The following is a 13,973-nucleotide window of genomic DNA, read 5'->3' as shown; positions in this document are numbered from 1 at the left end:
CAAGACGTGTAGCTATGGGAGGAAAGTCCTTTCCTCCAATATGATAAGAATGGTGGGAGAACTTTTTGTTAGAGGTTTGATTTTGGAAATGTAGGGAGGGGATAGTCCCACTGATAGCAATCAGGAATCACCAAGTTCACTAGCGTTGATGAGGTAAGTTTTCATGAGAACTGGGTCTTTCTATCACATAGACTAAAGGAAGCAATGAGAGTTCAGAAAACAAATAGTTTTCATTCATTTTTCACAATTAATTGAACACACTTGACACAGTAGGTGCTCAAGCTGTGTCTGTTTGCAAGCCAAAAGGCTAACCCATCCCTCACAGACTCCCTAGATAACTGATGAAATAGTGTGTGGGAGAAGTCTATGGGAGTTGGTTTAAGGGGGTTGCTAGGTACCTGTAGTATGGAGCATCTAATTTTATTTCATACGTTAATTGAATTCAGTCAGTGTGAGGAAAGTCTTATTTTGTGATATATAAAATTGAGAGAATAAAGTGGTAATTTAACTTTTTGTGAATATTGAAAGGTGTATCTTCTCATTTGTTACCTCCTATATAAATATATATATATGTTATAAATACATTGATACTGCAACTTAATATGAGATTTGTTCATTAGGTGATACAATGTTTAAGAGAATGAGTAGCTCCTGGGGTGCCTGGAAAGCTCAGTTGGTGGAGCATGCGGCTCTTGATCTAGGGGTCGTGAGTTCAAGCCCCACATTGGGTGGAGAGTTTACTTAATAAAAAAAATTAAAAAAAAAAGATCAGCTCTTGAAATTTCTCTTAGAGCAGATTGTTTTCACAGTATTGGATATGGTTTTATAGAGACAAAATGAAAGTGTTTAAAGAGAAACTAATCTGCTGCCCTATGCTAATCTGTTTTCAGAAGTTTAGGGTATGTAAATTTCTGAATGAATGAGTGGGGTTTGAAAGCCACTGCCTTTTGTTCTTGACATTGGATTTCAAAGAGCAGGGTTCTTTTTTATGTAGATTCTTTGCCAAAATCCTGTTAAATTATTTTTTTAAAAAGCCTGTCATAGTTTTATTTAAAAACTACTCCTGTGTATATTTTGCTAATATGATGGTTCAAGAAAGACATTTTTGAGGCACCTTCTGTGTTTTGGGGATACTGTCAGTTCTTGTTTTTTTTTATTAGAAAGATTCACTTTGAATAGCAAACTTGAATTTCAAGCCGGTCTTCTCCATACACTAAGCATGTTTCTTTACTAGTGGAATTTACTTTCTTGTTGGTGTATGCTTGTAGAATACAGACTCAATTGAATATTTATATTTTATGTGGAATAGGTTGAAGATAGCTCAAGAGATACAAATCATATTTGCCAGAATCAAATCTAAAATATTCTTTTGCCCTGGAATATTTTTAGGACCTTGTAAATATTTCCAATAGAAGGGAAATGGTTAGTTTGTACCATCATTCCCTCAATTCCCAGGTTCAGGAATCTGGGAATAATAAATGATTTTTCCCTCTCTCCTCCCCCCCCCCCCCCCCCCCATCCAGCCAGTTACCAAATCCAATCCTGTTAGTCTATTTTTTCTCATCTTTCTCCGGCCAGTCTTCTTTCTTACCATACCAGTTACCACAGTCTTGTTCCATACCACCATCATCTCTGATCCAGGACACCTGCAAAAGCAGCCATTTGCTCTTCCTGCCTCCCATGGCATCTCTAATTTATTCTTCACTTCAGCCATATTTTGCTAATATGCAAATTTTAATGTCATTTTTCCCTTAAAACCTTTAGGTGTTTTCTTTTGTCTTAGCATAAAGTCCAAATTCCTTAACAGACTTACCTTACTAGGTTCTTTGTGAACTAGTTCCTGCTTCACCTTTTTAGCTTCACTTTGTGTCAGGTTCCCTGCATAACTCTCTCCCTTTCATTTTGATTCTGTATTCTCACCTCCTATTCTTTATGTCTGGAACATTTCTTTCTTGCCCTCCCACCTCCCTCCCCAAATCTGGCTAACCTTAGTTTTTAGTACAACCTTAGTTTTGGAGTCTAAGCTCATACGTCACTTTTGGAAGCTTTCTCTGGTTTTACTTCATCTGAGTTATTTGCGCCAATATGTACTTCCATCACTCATTGTATATTTTATAATTGTTTAATTGTTCTCCCTGCTTGGATTTACATACACTCTGGAGATAAGGGAACATGTCTGATCTTTCTCTTTCCAGGAGAGTGCTTGGCTCCTAGTAGGTGCTCTACACACTTTCTTTTTTTAAAGATTTTTTTTTTTAATTTATTTATTCGACAGAGATAGAGACAGCCAGCGAGAGAGGGAACACAAGCAGGGGGAGTGGGAGAGGAAGAAGCAGGCTCATAGCGGAAGAGCTGATGTGGGGCTCGATCCCACAACGCCGGGATCACGCCCTGAGCCGAACGCTTAACCGCTGTGCCACCCAGGCGCCCCTACGCATTTTTTTTTTAAACAAACGAGTGACTTTGTTTCTTGTTTTAATAGCTGTCAGGATTTTATCCTAGTTTATGTATGTAGTAGAACATTTCCAGTGTTTTTCAGTGAGTCCTTATAGTTCAGCTATAGTTTTTCCCTAAGAAGACAAACTTTAACTATACCTTTGATATTTGCCAGGATTAGAATTTTAAAAACATAATGTTATCAGAACTATTTTTTAAAAGTGTATAGCATATTGAATTCTGTGATAGTGTGGCCTTTTATAATGCAAATTGGATATAATACAACTTTGCACTCTGTGTGATCAATTTTTTCGGACCTTGCATATAAAGGTCTAGTTTTACCATACTTTGAATTATAAGAATGTGGCAAAATTATCAAATACATGGTCAACTCTTGATTTGTGGGAGAGTTAAATCTTGTAAACAAACTTTGAAACTCTCTAAAATTCCAAATATAGTTATAGCATTTGAAGTTTTCAGTAAAATGCAGTGAAGTATTACTGGAAAATGTGTGGACTCATTTAGACCCTTAATAAGAGACAAGTATACAAATGTAGGAGTAGAGAACAATGTTGCTGTTAAGATGTGAATGCTGGAAGGTCAGCGAAGCTCATTCAACTAGCCACTTGCTCCCGCAAACCCAACCTCAGCAAAAACACTAATATATATTACAGCTTTCAGTGTTGCTTGCAAACTATTGAAGTAATAACTGTTAAATCTTTGAATACTGCTCTTTTGCTTTGTGAGCCTTTCTCCAGTATCATTTATCACTTGGTTGGGGTTGGGCCATCAACAGTAAAGACAGCCTTAGAAGCATTGTTAAGATATGTTTATTACAGAAGATGGTGAATTTGTGACAGCGTTGAGTACCGTGGCTTTTTACAGGTTTTTGTGTTGTTTTTTTTTAAGGTTGTTTTTCATACCTTTGCTATAATTGGCTGAGGTGACTATTGTACATTGACTAGCTAATAGGAACGTACTTTTCCCTTGATCATATAAATTAAAAAAAATACAACTTAGAGAATTTTTCCTTAGTGACCTAAGCTATAAAGATCATGTCTAAAATGTCTAGACAGTAGTTTTGATTTGACTGCATTATTAGAAACGGTTTCTCAGGTCTGTGACATTTTTGCATTTGAAAATAATGCAGAGTTCAGAAAGGTTTCTGGAAAGGGGAACACACCCTCTTATGGAAGAAACAAATTGCTACATTTGATCAGAACTTTGCTCAGTTTTGTTAATTCTCTCTGTATTGCTGATACTTCAGAGAAACATTGTTTCAGTAGTCCTGTTCTACCAAATACAAGGAAGTTTCTTAATGTGGGGGAAGTTCCAGTGGATCCTTCCTACTGACAGGGAAAATGCTAAAATGATCTTGATGATCTCTAAGACAGCACAGGTTTCTTGTGTTTGTTAGGCCATTACTGCTCATTTCAATCCATTATAGGAATGACAGAACTATTGTAAATAATAATATGTCAAATATTTCATACTTTAAAAAAGGGACAAAAAAGCTAGGAAAGGTAGAAGAGATATATAGCTTTTATATTTCAGTCTGTATGGTAAATTCCTCCCCGTTTCTTTGGTTTATTCCTCAGAGTACTTATATAAAGCGTTTTGTTGTTTTTAAATTGTGATAAAATACACATAACAAAATTCATCATTTTAACCATTTTAAAGTGCACAATTTTGTGTGAACTTTTAAAATAACAGATATTTCTTCTGAAGAACCTAGGTTTTCTTTTTAAGATAAAGTCATGCAAAAGGCTGTAGCTTGATGGGTGGATCAAGTGTAGAGGTTAGAAAAAAATGTCCTAAAGGAAATAACTGTTTGGTTGTACTATTTCAGCATTCATTTAATGAGTATTTGTAGAATGCTTTCTATGTTCTAGGCACTAGAGAAACAGCAGAGAACAAAAATAGATTCCCCGTTTAAGAAAAAAAATTTAAAAGATTTTATTTATTTGTTTCAGAAAGTGTGAGCACAGGCATGGTGGGGGGAGGGAGGAGCAGACTTCCTGCTGAGCAGGGCATCCAATGCTGGGCTTGATACCAGGGTCCTGGGATCATGACCTAAACTGAAGGCAGACACTTAACCGATTTAGCCATCCAGGTGCCCCTAGAGTCCCTATTGTAAGGAATTATGTTCTAGTGTGGTAGTGAGGGAATGCAGTTTATTGTAGCATGCACCTGGCCTTGCACCTGGCTTTGCTGTGGTTTCACATCTTCATATTGATCTCAGTGTACTGTGTGGTGTCCTAAAGTGATCTTCCTTGTTTAAAGAATATAACATTAGCATGGTTTCAAATTACCCACAATATGAACTAGAAGGTATACATTTAAAAACATTGGTCTAGAGAATTTCTTGGAAATTTTTTCTTTTGACCATAACTTTCTTGTTTAATGATAATATGTGAGACTTAATACAGTGTTTGTATTAGACATTTACTTTCTTTTCCTATTCCCTAAGTCACACAGACAAGTAAAAAAGTTCAAATAGTTTCTGTTTTAAATTTTACTGTACTTTTGTTAAATGTAAAAAAATGCATAACAAAATGGACAAACTTGACTGATAGTTAAGGTTACAAAGCTTTCCTTGTGAGGTATTCTGCTAGTTGACCTTATACTATTTTTCAAAGAGATTAAGTTTAAATTTATTCTGAGAATATTGAGGTCGGAAATAGACTGAAGAAGTTATATTTATACTTTTTTTTTTTTAAGGTAATCTCTGCCCCCCAACATGGGGCTTAGCTCATGATGCTGAGATCAAGAGTTGCATGTTCTGAGCCAGCCAGGCATGCCGTATCTTCTTTTTTTTTTTTCTTCAAATGGTTTAGGAGTGGCAGTGCAACATATATTTGTTTATTAATGATGAAATAGTAACTTAGGACATAGCTCAAAATACCTGTAATTTCTTTCTGTATCCTTTTATATCTTTACTTCACGAATTATCATAATGCAAACAGCTGAAGAGATGAGGGGTTAGATTGCAGCTGCCAGCATAATCTCTGCAAACTTCCATATATTCTTTTGTTTTTCTCGTCATTTAGAGCAATTGCCTGAAGTCACAGGTTGGTAAACAAAACATGAATCATGTCTTGTATAAAATTCTGTTTGAATTAAAATCCAAATTGAAAATGGGCCAGATTTCTTACCAGTAAATTCTTAACCAGTAGGTATTGTCAAGTATAATTGCCTTATATTTTATTTAAATTATTCTTCCAGTCTTTGGTACCTTTCATACAGCTTGACATCTATTACCTCATTCTCCTCCATCTGTCTATCCTTCAAAGAATGAAGAATGGCATTTTTTTCCTACTAGCTGTTCTGCAAGAGAAGTTTTAGCCAAAAGAAGTATTGTGGTAAGTACTGTGTTTCCTCAATTAGCCCTTCTTTTAACTTCCTTTCTCTTCTGACCACCTAGCTTCTGTCACACCCCTCCCTCACCAAGGGCCCTACCTGCCCTCCCAACACAATACTGACCCTGTCTCATGCCCTTTCCCCTCCCCCACCAGTTCACTGTACCAGCCTTTTCCGTTGTGTCCTGGCCCTGATGCTTACCCTGCTTGCCTCATAGCTGGCTACCGTGGGGTAACAGGTCAGACTGCCCTCTTGTCAGATCCTGGTCTGCTCATACCTTTGTTCTTCCCCTTGTGTGGTGTTTATTCTGCTGTTCTGGATAGAGGAAGGGAGAACTCCAAAAAACCAAAGAAGTATTCTTGTATCCCCATTCCTCTATTCAGGGAGGCAAGTTTGGCTACCACCAAGGTGGAAGATGGTGAGGATAAATAGGCCTGGATTAGGTGAGAGAGTGAACTGATCTGCTACCCCCAGGACAGTTGGCTGCTGGAGGAGCAGAGGTTACATGACACTGCATTGGGACAAAAGGCTTTGCATAAGGAGAGGCATGAGGAACTGTGTGGCTGTGAGACAGGATCAGCATTAGGTTAGAGAGGAGTCAAGGTCTTTGGCCTGGAGTGTGGTTCTAATGAAGCTGGGTAGCAGGGGACTAAAGGAAAGTTTAGGAAGGGTGGAGATTTTTGAAGGAATACAGTGCCTACTTCATGGTCTCTTTCTCAGCTTGCTCTTTGGAAACAGGTATAACTGCCTTGATGTTCAGAATGCTGAAATACTGCTGAGCTGATCTTATCACTTACTGAAACATTACCTTAAGCATCAGTTCTGGTTGTTTTTGTTTTTGTTTTTATTAAGATTTATTTATTTATTAGAGAGAGCTTGTTGGGGGGGAGGGGCAGAGGGAGAGAGGGAATTGCAAGCAGACTCCCTGCTGAGTGTGAAGCATGATGCAGGGCCTGGCCTCATGACCCTGAGATCATGACCTGAGATGGACACTTAACTGACTGAGCCACCCAGGTCCCCCAGTTCTGTTATTTTTATAACTTGTTTTTACATAATACAGCTATTACAGATTAGGGTGTTTTTCAAAGGAAACAAAAAAATTCTAATATAGCTCACTTTTTTTTTTTTTTAGCACACACTTTCTTTGCTTAAAAATGATGCTTAAACTTGGCCCCAAGAAACTTGCACTTTCCTTTATAATTTTAATTATAGTAAATAGCAACTAAAGAATTATTTGAATACTGAGCAAAGACATGGCTGAGACATGATGCAAAGTATTGTGGCAGACAAACAGAATCATTGAAGGAGGGGAAGCCTCATGAACATAAGGCATCATGTGACAAATTAGTGTAAGAGATGCAACAAAACAGCTTAACAAATACCAAAATGGTTATTCAAGGTGAGAATTCATGTAGATTTCAGAAGAGGACTTCATCTCTATGATACAGCAGTCTGAGATGGTTTCAAGAGGGTAAAGGACTTTAAATCTTGATGGATGGGATTTAGCTGAAGAATTGAGCCAAGAAAAGACATTCTAAGTGGAGAGAATGGTACAGAAGAAATTGTGAAAATCAAAAAGGTCCTTGTTTGGGAGGTACTTTTTTGTTTTTGATTACCATCTGATAGGTAATGATGAGCCATTGACAGCTTTAGAATAAGGTAATAATTAGATCAAAAGATGCTTTAGGAAGTAAATCTGGCAATAAGATCATGTTACTTTGGAGTTATGTGCCCCAGGCAGTTGAAAGTTTGGCTCCCAGATGGACTAGAGTTGGGGATGATTTGTACTGTGTTATAGTTTAAACAAATAATGTAGTTTCCTGAGATGAGGAGCCAAGGATTGGATATGGGAGAATGTGCACATTAAGAGTTAGGGATTCCAGAGAAAGAATTGAGAATTCAGAGAACAGGGTAATATAATGTGAAAACTTAGGAAGAAAAGTATCTTAAAAATGGGGTACTTGCTGATATCAGATTTCGTAGAAGAGTCAAGAAAATTGGACATAACCAAAAAAATTGGATTTGGAGTTTACAAGTTCATTGGTGACCATCAGGTGTGCCATTCAGTTGAAGAGAACAGAAACTTGACTGATAAGGATTAAATTGTGTATAGTGAGGAAATAAAGAAGTGATTTTAAACACTTATTCATGATGCTTGGCAGTAAAAAAGAAAAAGTGTGCTAGAAGATGAAGGTCAAGTAGTTTAATTCCTCTTTAGAGACAGAGCTCTGCATATTTGAAGGTAGAAGGGAATGGATTAATAAGGCAGTGATTTGAGGTATTAGAAAAAGGATAATTGAATGAGGATAGAAGGTGATGATATCAGGGAAACAGTGGGACAATATCTAAGCCTTGAAGAAGAGTAAGGATAGTCTTTCCATTTGAAATAGAGAGGATGAGTGTAAAGAGCAATCTTTAGAGGTAGTGAGGAGAGAACTTGAGATAATTTGTGTTCCAAAGCCTAGAGATCTACTCAGTGAAGTAAGTAGTCCATTCTTTTTTAAGGAATAAGGAATGGTAATTGGGGCTTGAGGTAAGTGGAAATGATTGGGGAGAATTTTGGAAACTGTCCATTTTCTTTTAACTTTTACACACATATTTATAAACAGGTTAGTATTGTCACTTCCTTATGCTGTTTATTTTGCAGCCAGTTTTGCTTTTGCTCAAAAGAGCAGAATCTGGGACTCCTGGGTGGCTCAGTCGGTTAAGTATCTGCCTTCCCCTCAGGTCATGATTGGGATTGAGTTCTGTGTCAGGCTCCTTGCTTGACGAGGAGCCTGCTTCTCCCTCTGCCTGCTGCTCCCCCTGCTTGTGCGTGGGTGCGCGCGTGTTCTCTCTCTCTCTCTCTCTCTCACACACACAAATAAATAAAATCTTTAAAAAAATGCAGAATCTCTGTTACAGAAAAAAAAATTATGTAGTAGTTGAAATCTTTCCAGAGGTGCAGTCTAAGGAACTTGGCATCAAATAAGTCAAAGATACGACAAATGTTATGTTACATAAGAAAAAAAAAGTGAAAAAAGAAGAAAACTCACAATGATGCAAAACTAAAATATGCCTAAATTATCTAGTTTTACCCTCCAAAGTAAGAGGTTAAGTGAAGTTAAGTAAACTTCCCTAAGTCCTCCAACATGTGACGGAAGTAGGACCTTTAAAAGTCTCCTAACTTCCAGTCTAGTTTGTTTTTCATTTTGCCCCAGTTTTCTATAGAAAAGTCCTAAACCTATGTGAACTGTATACATATAAGAGAGTCCAATAGTGTGAGGTGGGCTTTTTTTGTTTTTTGTTTTTTGTTTTTTGTTTTTTTTTAAAGAGCAGGAGAGGGAGAGAGATCAGGAGGGGGAGAGGGAGAGAGAGAATTCCAAGCAGGCTCCACGCCCAGCATGGAGCCAGACGCAGGGCTGGATCTCACAACCTGAGATCATGACCTGAGCCAAAATCAACCACCCAGATGCCCCAAGAGCCTGATATTGTTATGAAGAATACATGCAACAGATCCACTTAACAGTAGCATAAATTTAACCTAAGACTAACCTATTCTTTGTAATAAAACTGATTTAATTTTTGGTAATTTTGCTGCCATATAATTGGAAAAAAAATTTTTTTAAAGATTTTATTTATTTTAGAGAGAGTACTACAAGCAGAGGGGAGAGGGAGAGGGAGAGGGAGACTCACTGCTGAGTAGGGAGCCAGACATGGGCTCCATCCCAGGATCCTGAGATCGTGACCTGAGCTGAAGGCAGATGCTTAACCAACTGAGCCAACCAGGTGCCCCGGAATATATATATATATATTTTTAAAGTAAGCTCCATGTCCACTGTGGGGCTTGAACTCATGACCATGAGATCAAGAGTCGCCTCACTACCAACTGAGCCAGCCAGACACCCCTAACTAATAATATAGTATATTTAAAATGAATTTTTGTCTTGATAATTATAGAAAGTTGTTCATAGATGTTTGAAATTTCTTTTTTTTAAGCCTTTTTTTACATTTTATTTTTTGAAGGTTTTATTTATTTGTCAGCGAGAGATACCACAAGCAGGGGGAGTGGCAGGCAGAGGGAGAAGCAGGCTCCCCACTGAGCAAGGAGCCCGATGCGGGACTCGATCCTCGGACCCTCGGATCATGACTTGAGCTGAAGACAGACACTTAACTGACTGAGCCACCAAGGCATCCCAGATGTTTGAAATTTCTTTTTGCAAATTTCATGGACAAAATCATATGGTCATGGCAATGTGCAGATGTTTGTTGTGGAGGTTCAGAGATGGTTCTCATGAACTTTAACATCACAACTCTATTTAAAAATGAAAGTAATTCAAGGGGCATTCTGAGAGTTATATATGTGATGGGTGAGGGAAATCATTTTATGGGGAAGGGATTTGTGTCTGACTTAGTCTTAGAACTTTCAAATAACACCAGCTGTCAAAAAATTTTTTTCTCCCTTCTCTTCCACAATCTCTGAGTCACTGTTCACCAAATCCTGTAGCAAAACCTGATGAATGAATGGGTAAAGGCAAGTATTTAGATAGCCTTGAATTAATAAGGAGAAATATTGTGTTAGCAGGTGGGATGTGTCTATGTATAGTGTATATATAAAGTAAATTAATTTTTGCATGTCTTATAAAAATTAATTTCTTTATAATCACTCTGTATGCCATTCAGTATATTGGAAGCAGAAACTGTGTTGTATTACTCTGCTTTATGCCACTGGCTTTTTTATTACCTCACATATTTTTCTTGAAATTTGTCCTTCCTACATACCCTTAACTATAAATTTGAACCTTACCTCTTAGTGTTTTGTTCTGAAGCAGTTAAAAACTTTTCATAGTACAGTTAATGTTCCTGAACAAGAAAGATCTATTTTAGTTCTGTTTCTTACTACTTACAATGATTTTGTGCTTATTAGTGACTAGAAGTTTGATAAATACTACCATAAAAAAGAAAAGAACAATCCTGCCCATTTCATCTGCCTCTTAAAGGTTTATCTTTTCTTATAAAAGACTTTTAGAGCTTTGTTGTGTAATTTTTTTTAGCTCTTTGTGGTAGAAAAATAATCCCAGAAGTAAAATATGAGCTTCATTGGTACCTTTCTATTCCTCATTAGATAAAATTTGAAAATGTGTTCACTAAATCTCCTCTCGTATAGGATTGGGCAGTCAGTATAACTTTGCCCCTTGTCATCTTCCATCTTTTTAAAAAATGTTTTTACAGATTTATTTATTTTAGAGAGCGTGCGAGTGCACGTGTGCAAGTGGTGGGGAGGGGCAGGAGGAGAGGAGAAGCACACTCCCCACTTAGTGTGGAACCCGACTCTGGCTCCATCTCACCACCCTGAGATCATGACCTGAGCCGAAACCAAGAGTTGGATGCTCAATTGACTGAGCCACCCAGGCGCCCTATCCTCCATCTTTTTAAGTACCCATTTATTCCGTATATGAAGTATGAAGCTGCCTTCTTTTCATTACCTTCATTTACTTTGCTTTTTTGAGCCTGATTAGGAGTGTGATAGGAAAGCTAGACCTGGGGCGTGTGGGTGGCTCAGTCCTTAAGAGACTGCCTTCTGCTTGGGTCATTATCCTAGGGTCCTGGGATCGAGCCCTGCGTCAGGTTCTCTGCTCAGCGGGACGCCTGCTTCTCCTTCTCCCACTCTCCCTGCTTGTGTTCCCTCTGTTGCTGTCTCTCTGTCAAATAACTAAATAAAATCTTAAAAAAGAAAAAAAGGAAAGCTAGACCTATATTATGATACGTGGTTAGTTGGTGGTAGTTACTTGTGACTTTGCCTTTCTAAAACCTTAGGATTTTCTTGTATTCCAAAATGACAGTAACACAGGGTTCCACTTCTTCTTACCTATTATGGCATTATGATACTATTCCAAGCTTTATTCATTGGATAAATGGCAGAATTGCAATTTGAACTGTGGTGTCGTGGCTCTAGAATTGTTGCCATTATGCTATATGCCTTTGGAAACATTTTCCTCAGAGATCTTATTTATTGCCACATTTGTCACTTCTGTACAAATGACTTTAGTCTCAACTCTTCCTGAACTTCACATCTCTATTCCAGCTATCCTTTTTGGTCTCTCCTAGCTATCCTGTCCCCACCACTAGTAAACTTGTCATCTTTTCCCATAATATTTTCTCCACCAGGTCTTCCCATTTTTTAAAATGACATCTTCATTTTCTAACATTCAGAGTCTGAGAGTCCTTTAATTTTCTTGACATTTCATTATTGCACCATGTGTGTTAATCCTCTGCAGCCTCTTTCCCAACTTCTTTTATTTTTTTAATTAAAAAAAATTTTTTTAAAAAAAGATTTTATTTATTTATTTGAGGGAGAAAGAACACAAGCAGGGGGAGGGGCAGAGGGGGAAGCAGACTCCCCGATGAACACGGAGCCTGATGTCAGGCTCTATCCCAGTACCCCGAGATCATGACCTGAGCCAAAGGCAGCTGCTTAACTGACTGAGCCACCCAGGCACCCCTCTCCCAACTTCTTTCTAGACTTCTCGCCGTGATGGCAGTTTAGGTCTGCACTTTTAGTCTAAAACTTTCTAAAAGTTTTCTTCCATTACACTTCTTGCTTCACACTGCTGCCAGATTAATCTTCCTAAAATAGAGCTCCCGTTCCATTGCTTTCTTGAACCAAGACTTTCATGGTTGACCTTTAAGGTCCATCTCATACACCATTTATTTTATGAAGCCTTTTCAGTATTACACAGTTAGGGATATAGTATTTGCTCCCTCTGTTCCCACTCTTCAGAGCACTTTGTATTTCTTTGCTGACACGTGTGTTATTGTACCCTGTATTCTAATTATTTGTGTACTTGCCTTCCTACTTACCCTACCCCCAGTTGCAAGTTCCTTGAGAGTAGAGATTCTCCTGCAGCCCTAGAATAGGTCTTCATTCATAAGTGCTCAATACATTTATTGACTTAAACTTACACCTATGAGGAAACACATTTCAAAATAATCATTATATTTTTGTTATTTTAGGCTTGACCGTCTTTTTATCTTACTGGATACTGGCACTACTCCAGTTACAAGAAAAGCTGCTGCACAGCAACTTGGAGAAGTGGTAAAGCTTCATCCCCATGAACTAAATAATCTTTTATCTAAAGTAAGAACTTTTTTCTTTTAGTATAACGCAATTATAGAAATTTGTCTGTGGATAGGAATATAACAATAGAAATTGTCTTATTTTAGTGGCAATTTGTGGTCTTCAAATTCCATTAAATATCTTACTATTTCTCCAGATATTTTTTTTAATTTGGTCTTTCTTTTTTGTCACAAGATTTAAAATATTTCGGGGTTTTTTTACATCAGGTTTAATTGTCTAAGGGATTTGACAATATACAACCTTTTGCCTGTGGCACAAATTTGAATCTGACCCAATTTGGTAATGCACTAAGTTGTTAATCTAGTTTGTTAGTGGTCTGACTTGTTCTTAACGGCTAGTAATTATATCATAGTTGGCAGTCTTCAAATGGATTGAGTACTCATGGGAAATGATTGAAATATATGAAAAGCTAGTTATTACCTTTTAAGTTATCACCTGTTTTGAAAGTGGAGGCTTTCTGCTTTGGTGAATCAGTGTTTTCATAATATTAGCCCCTATTCTTTCCCTAAGCAATGGCTGTATTTTTACTGAACTCTGAGCTTGTAGAAGTGTGCCTGATGATGGTAAGCAACACATTCCATGTGTTTAATAATTCTCTGGCACGCAGGGGCACCTGGGTGGCTCAGTCAGTTGAACGTCCAACTCTTGGTTTCAGCTCAGGTTGTGGTCTCGTGGGTCATGGGATTAAGCACTGTGTGGGTTCTGCCCTCAGTGGGGAGTCTGCTTGAAGACTCTCTCCCTTTGCTCCTACCCCCAACCCTCCCTCTTCCCCTGCATGCATGTGTTCTCTTTTTCTCTTTCTCTAAATAAATAAATCTTAAAAAAAATTTTTTTTCTGGCATACGAAGTAAAAACTGGAGTGCTTTGTGTGTTGGGGGGCTTAGGTGGAAAGGAGGGTAGGAACAAAGGATAGGGTTGGGGAGCAATATGGAAATCCCAAGATCCCTCTCTTCCTTCCCTCCCTCCCCCCTTCCCTCCTTCCTTCCTTCCTTTCTCCCTTTCTCTCCCTTCCTCCCTCTCTCTCCCTTCCTTCCCTCCTTCCTTCCCTCCCTCCTTTCCT

At 38.0% G+C, this 13,973-nt stretch overlaps 1 protein-coding gene across 3 annotated transcripts in view; it reads left to right on the top strand.

Annotated features, from left to right (window-relative positions):
* Positions 1 to 13,973, top strand: part of BTAF1 (B-TFIID TATA-box binding protein associated factor 1) — a 108,724-nt gene that overhangs the window by 966 nt on the left and 93,785 nt on the right. For 2 of the 3 annotated variants that reach the window (XM_026481648.4, XM_044378047.3), the window contains exon 2: positions 12,790 to 12,913. The exons of the other annotated variant lie outside the window; for it this stretch is intronic. In XM_026481648.4, coding sequence (XP_026337433.1) covers positions 12,790 to 12,913 — 124 coding nt within the window. The remainder of the gene's footprint in view (positions 1 to 12,789; positions 12,914 to 13,973) is intronic. 3 annotated transcript variants of the gene reach the window in all.

The sequence above is a fragment of the Ursus arctos genome, unplaced genomic scaffold (assembly GCF_023065955.2).
Source record: "Ursus arctos isolate Adak ecotype North America unplaced genomic scaffold, UrsArc2.0 scaffold_7, whole genome shotgun sequence".
In the NCBI taxonomy this organism is placed as follows: domain Eukaryota; kingdom Metazoa; phylum Chordata; class Mammalia; order Carnivora; family Ursidae; genus Ursus; species Ursus arctos.
This window is presented reverse-complemented; position numbering and strand designations above follow the sequence as displayed.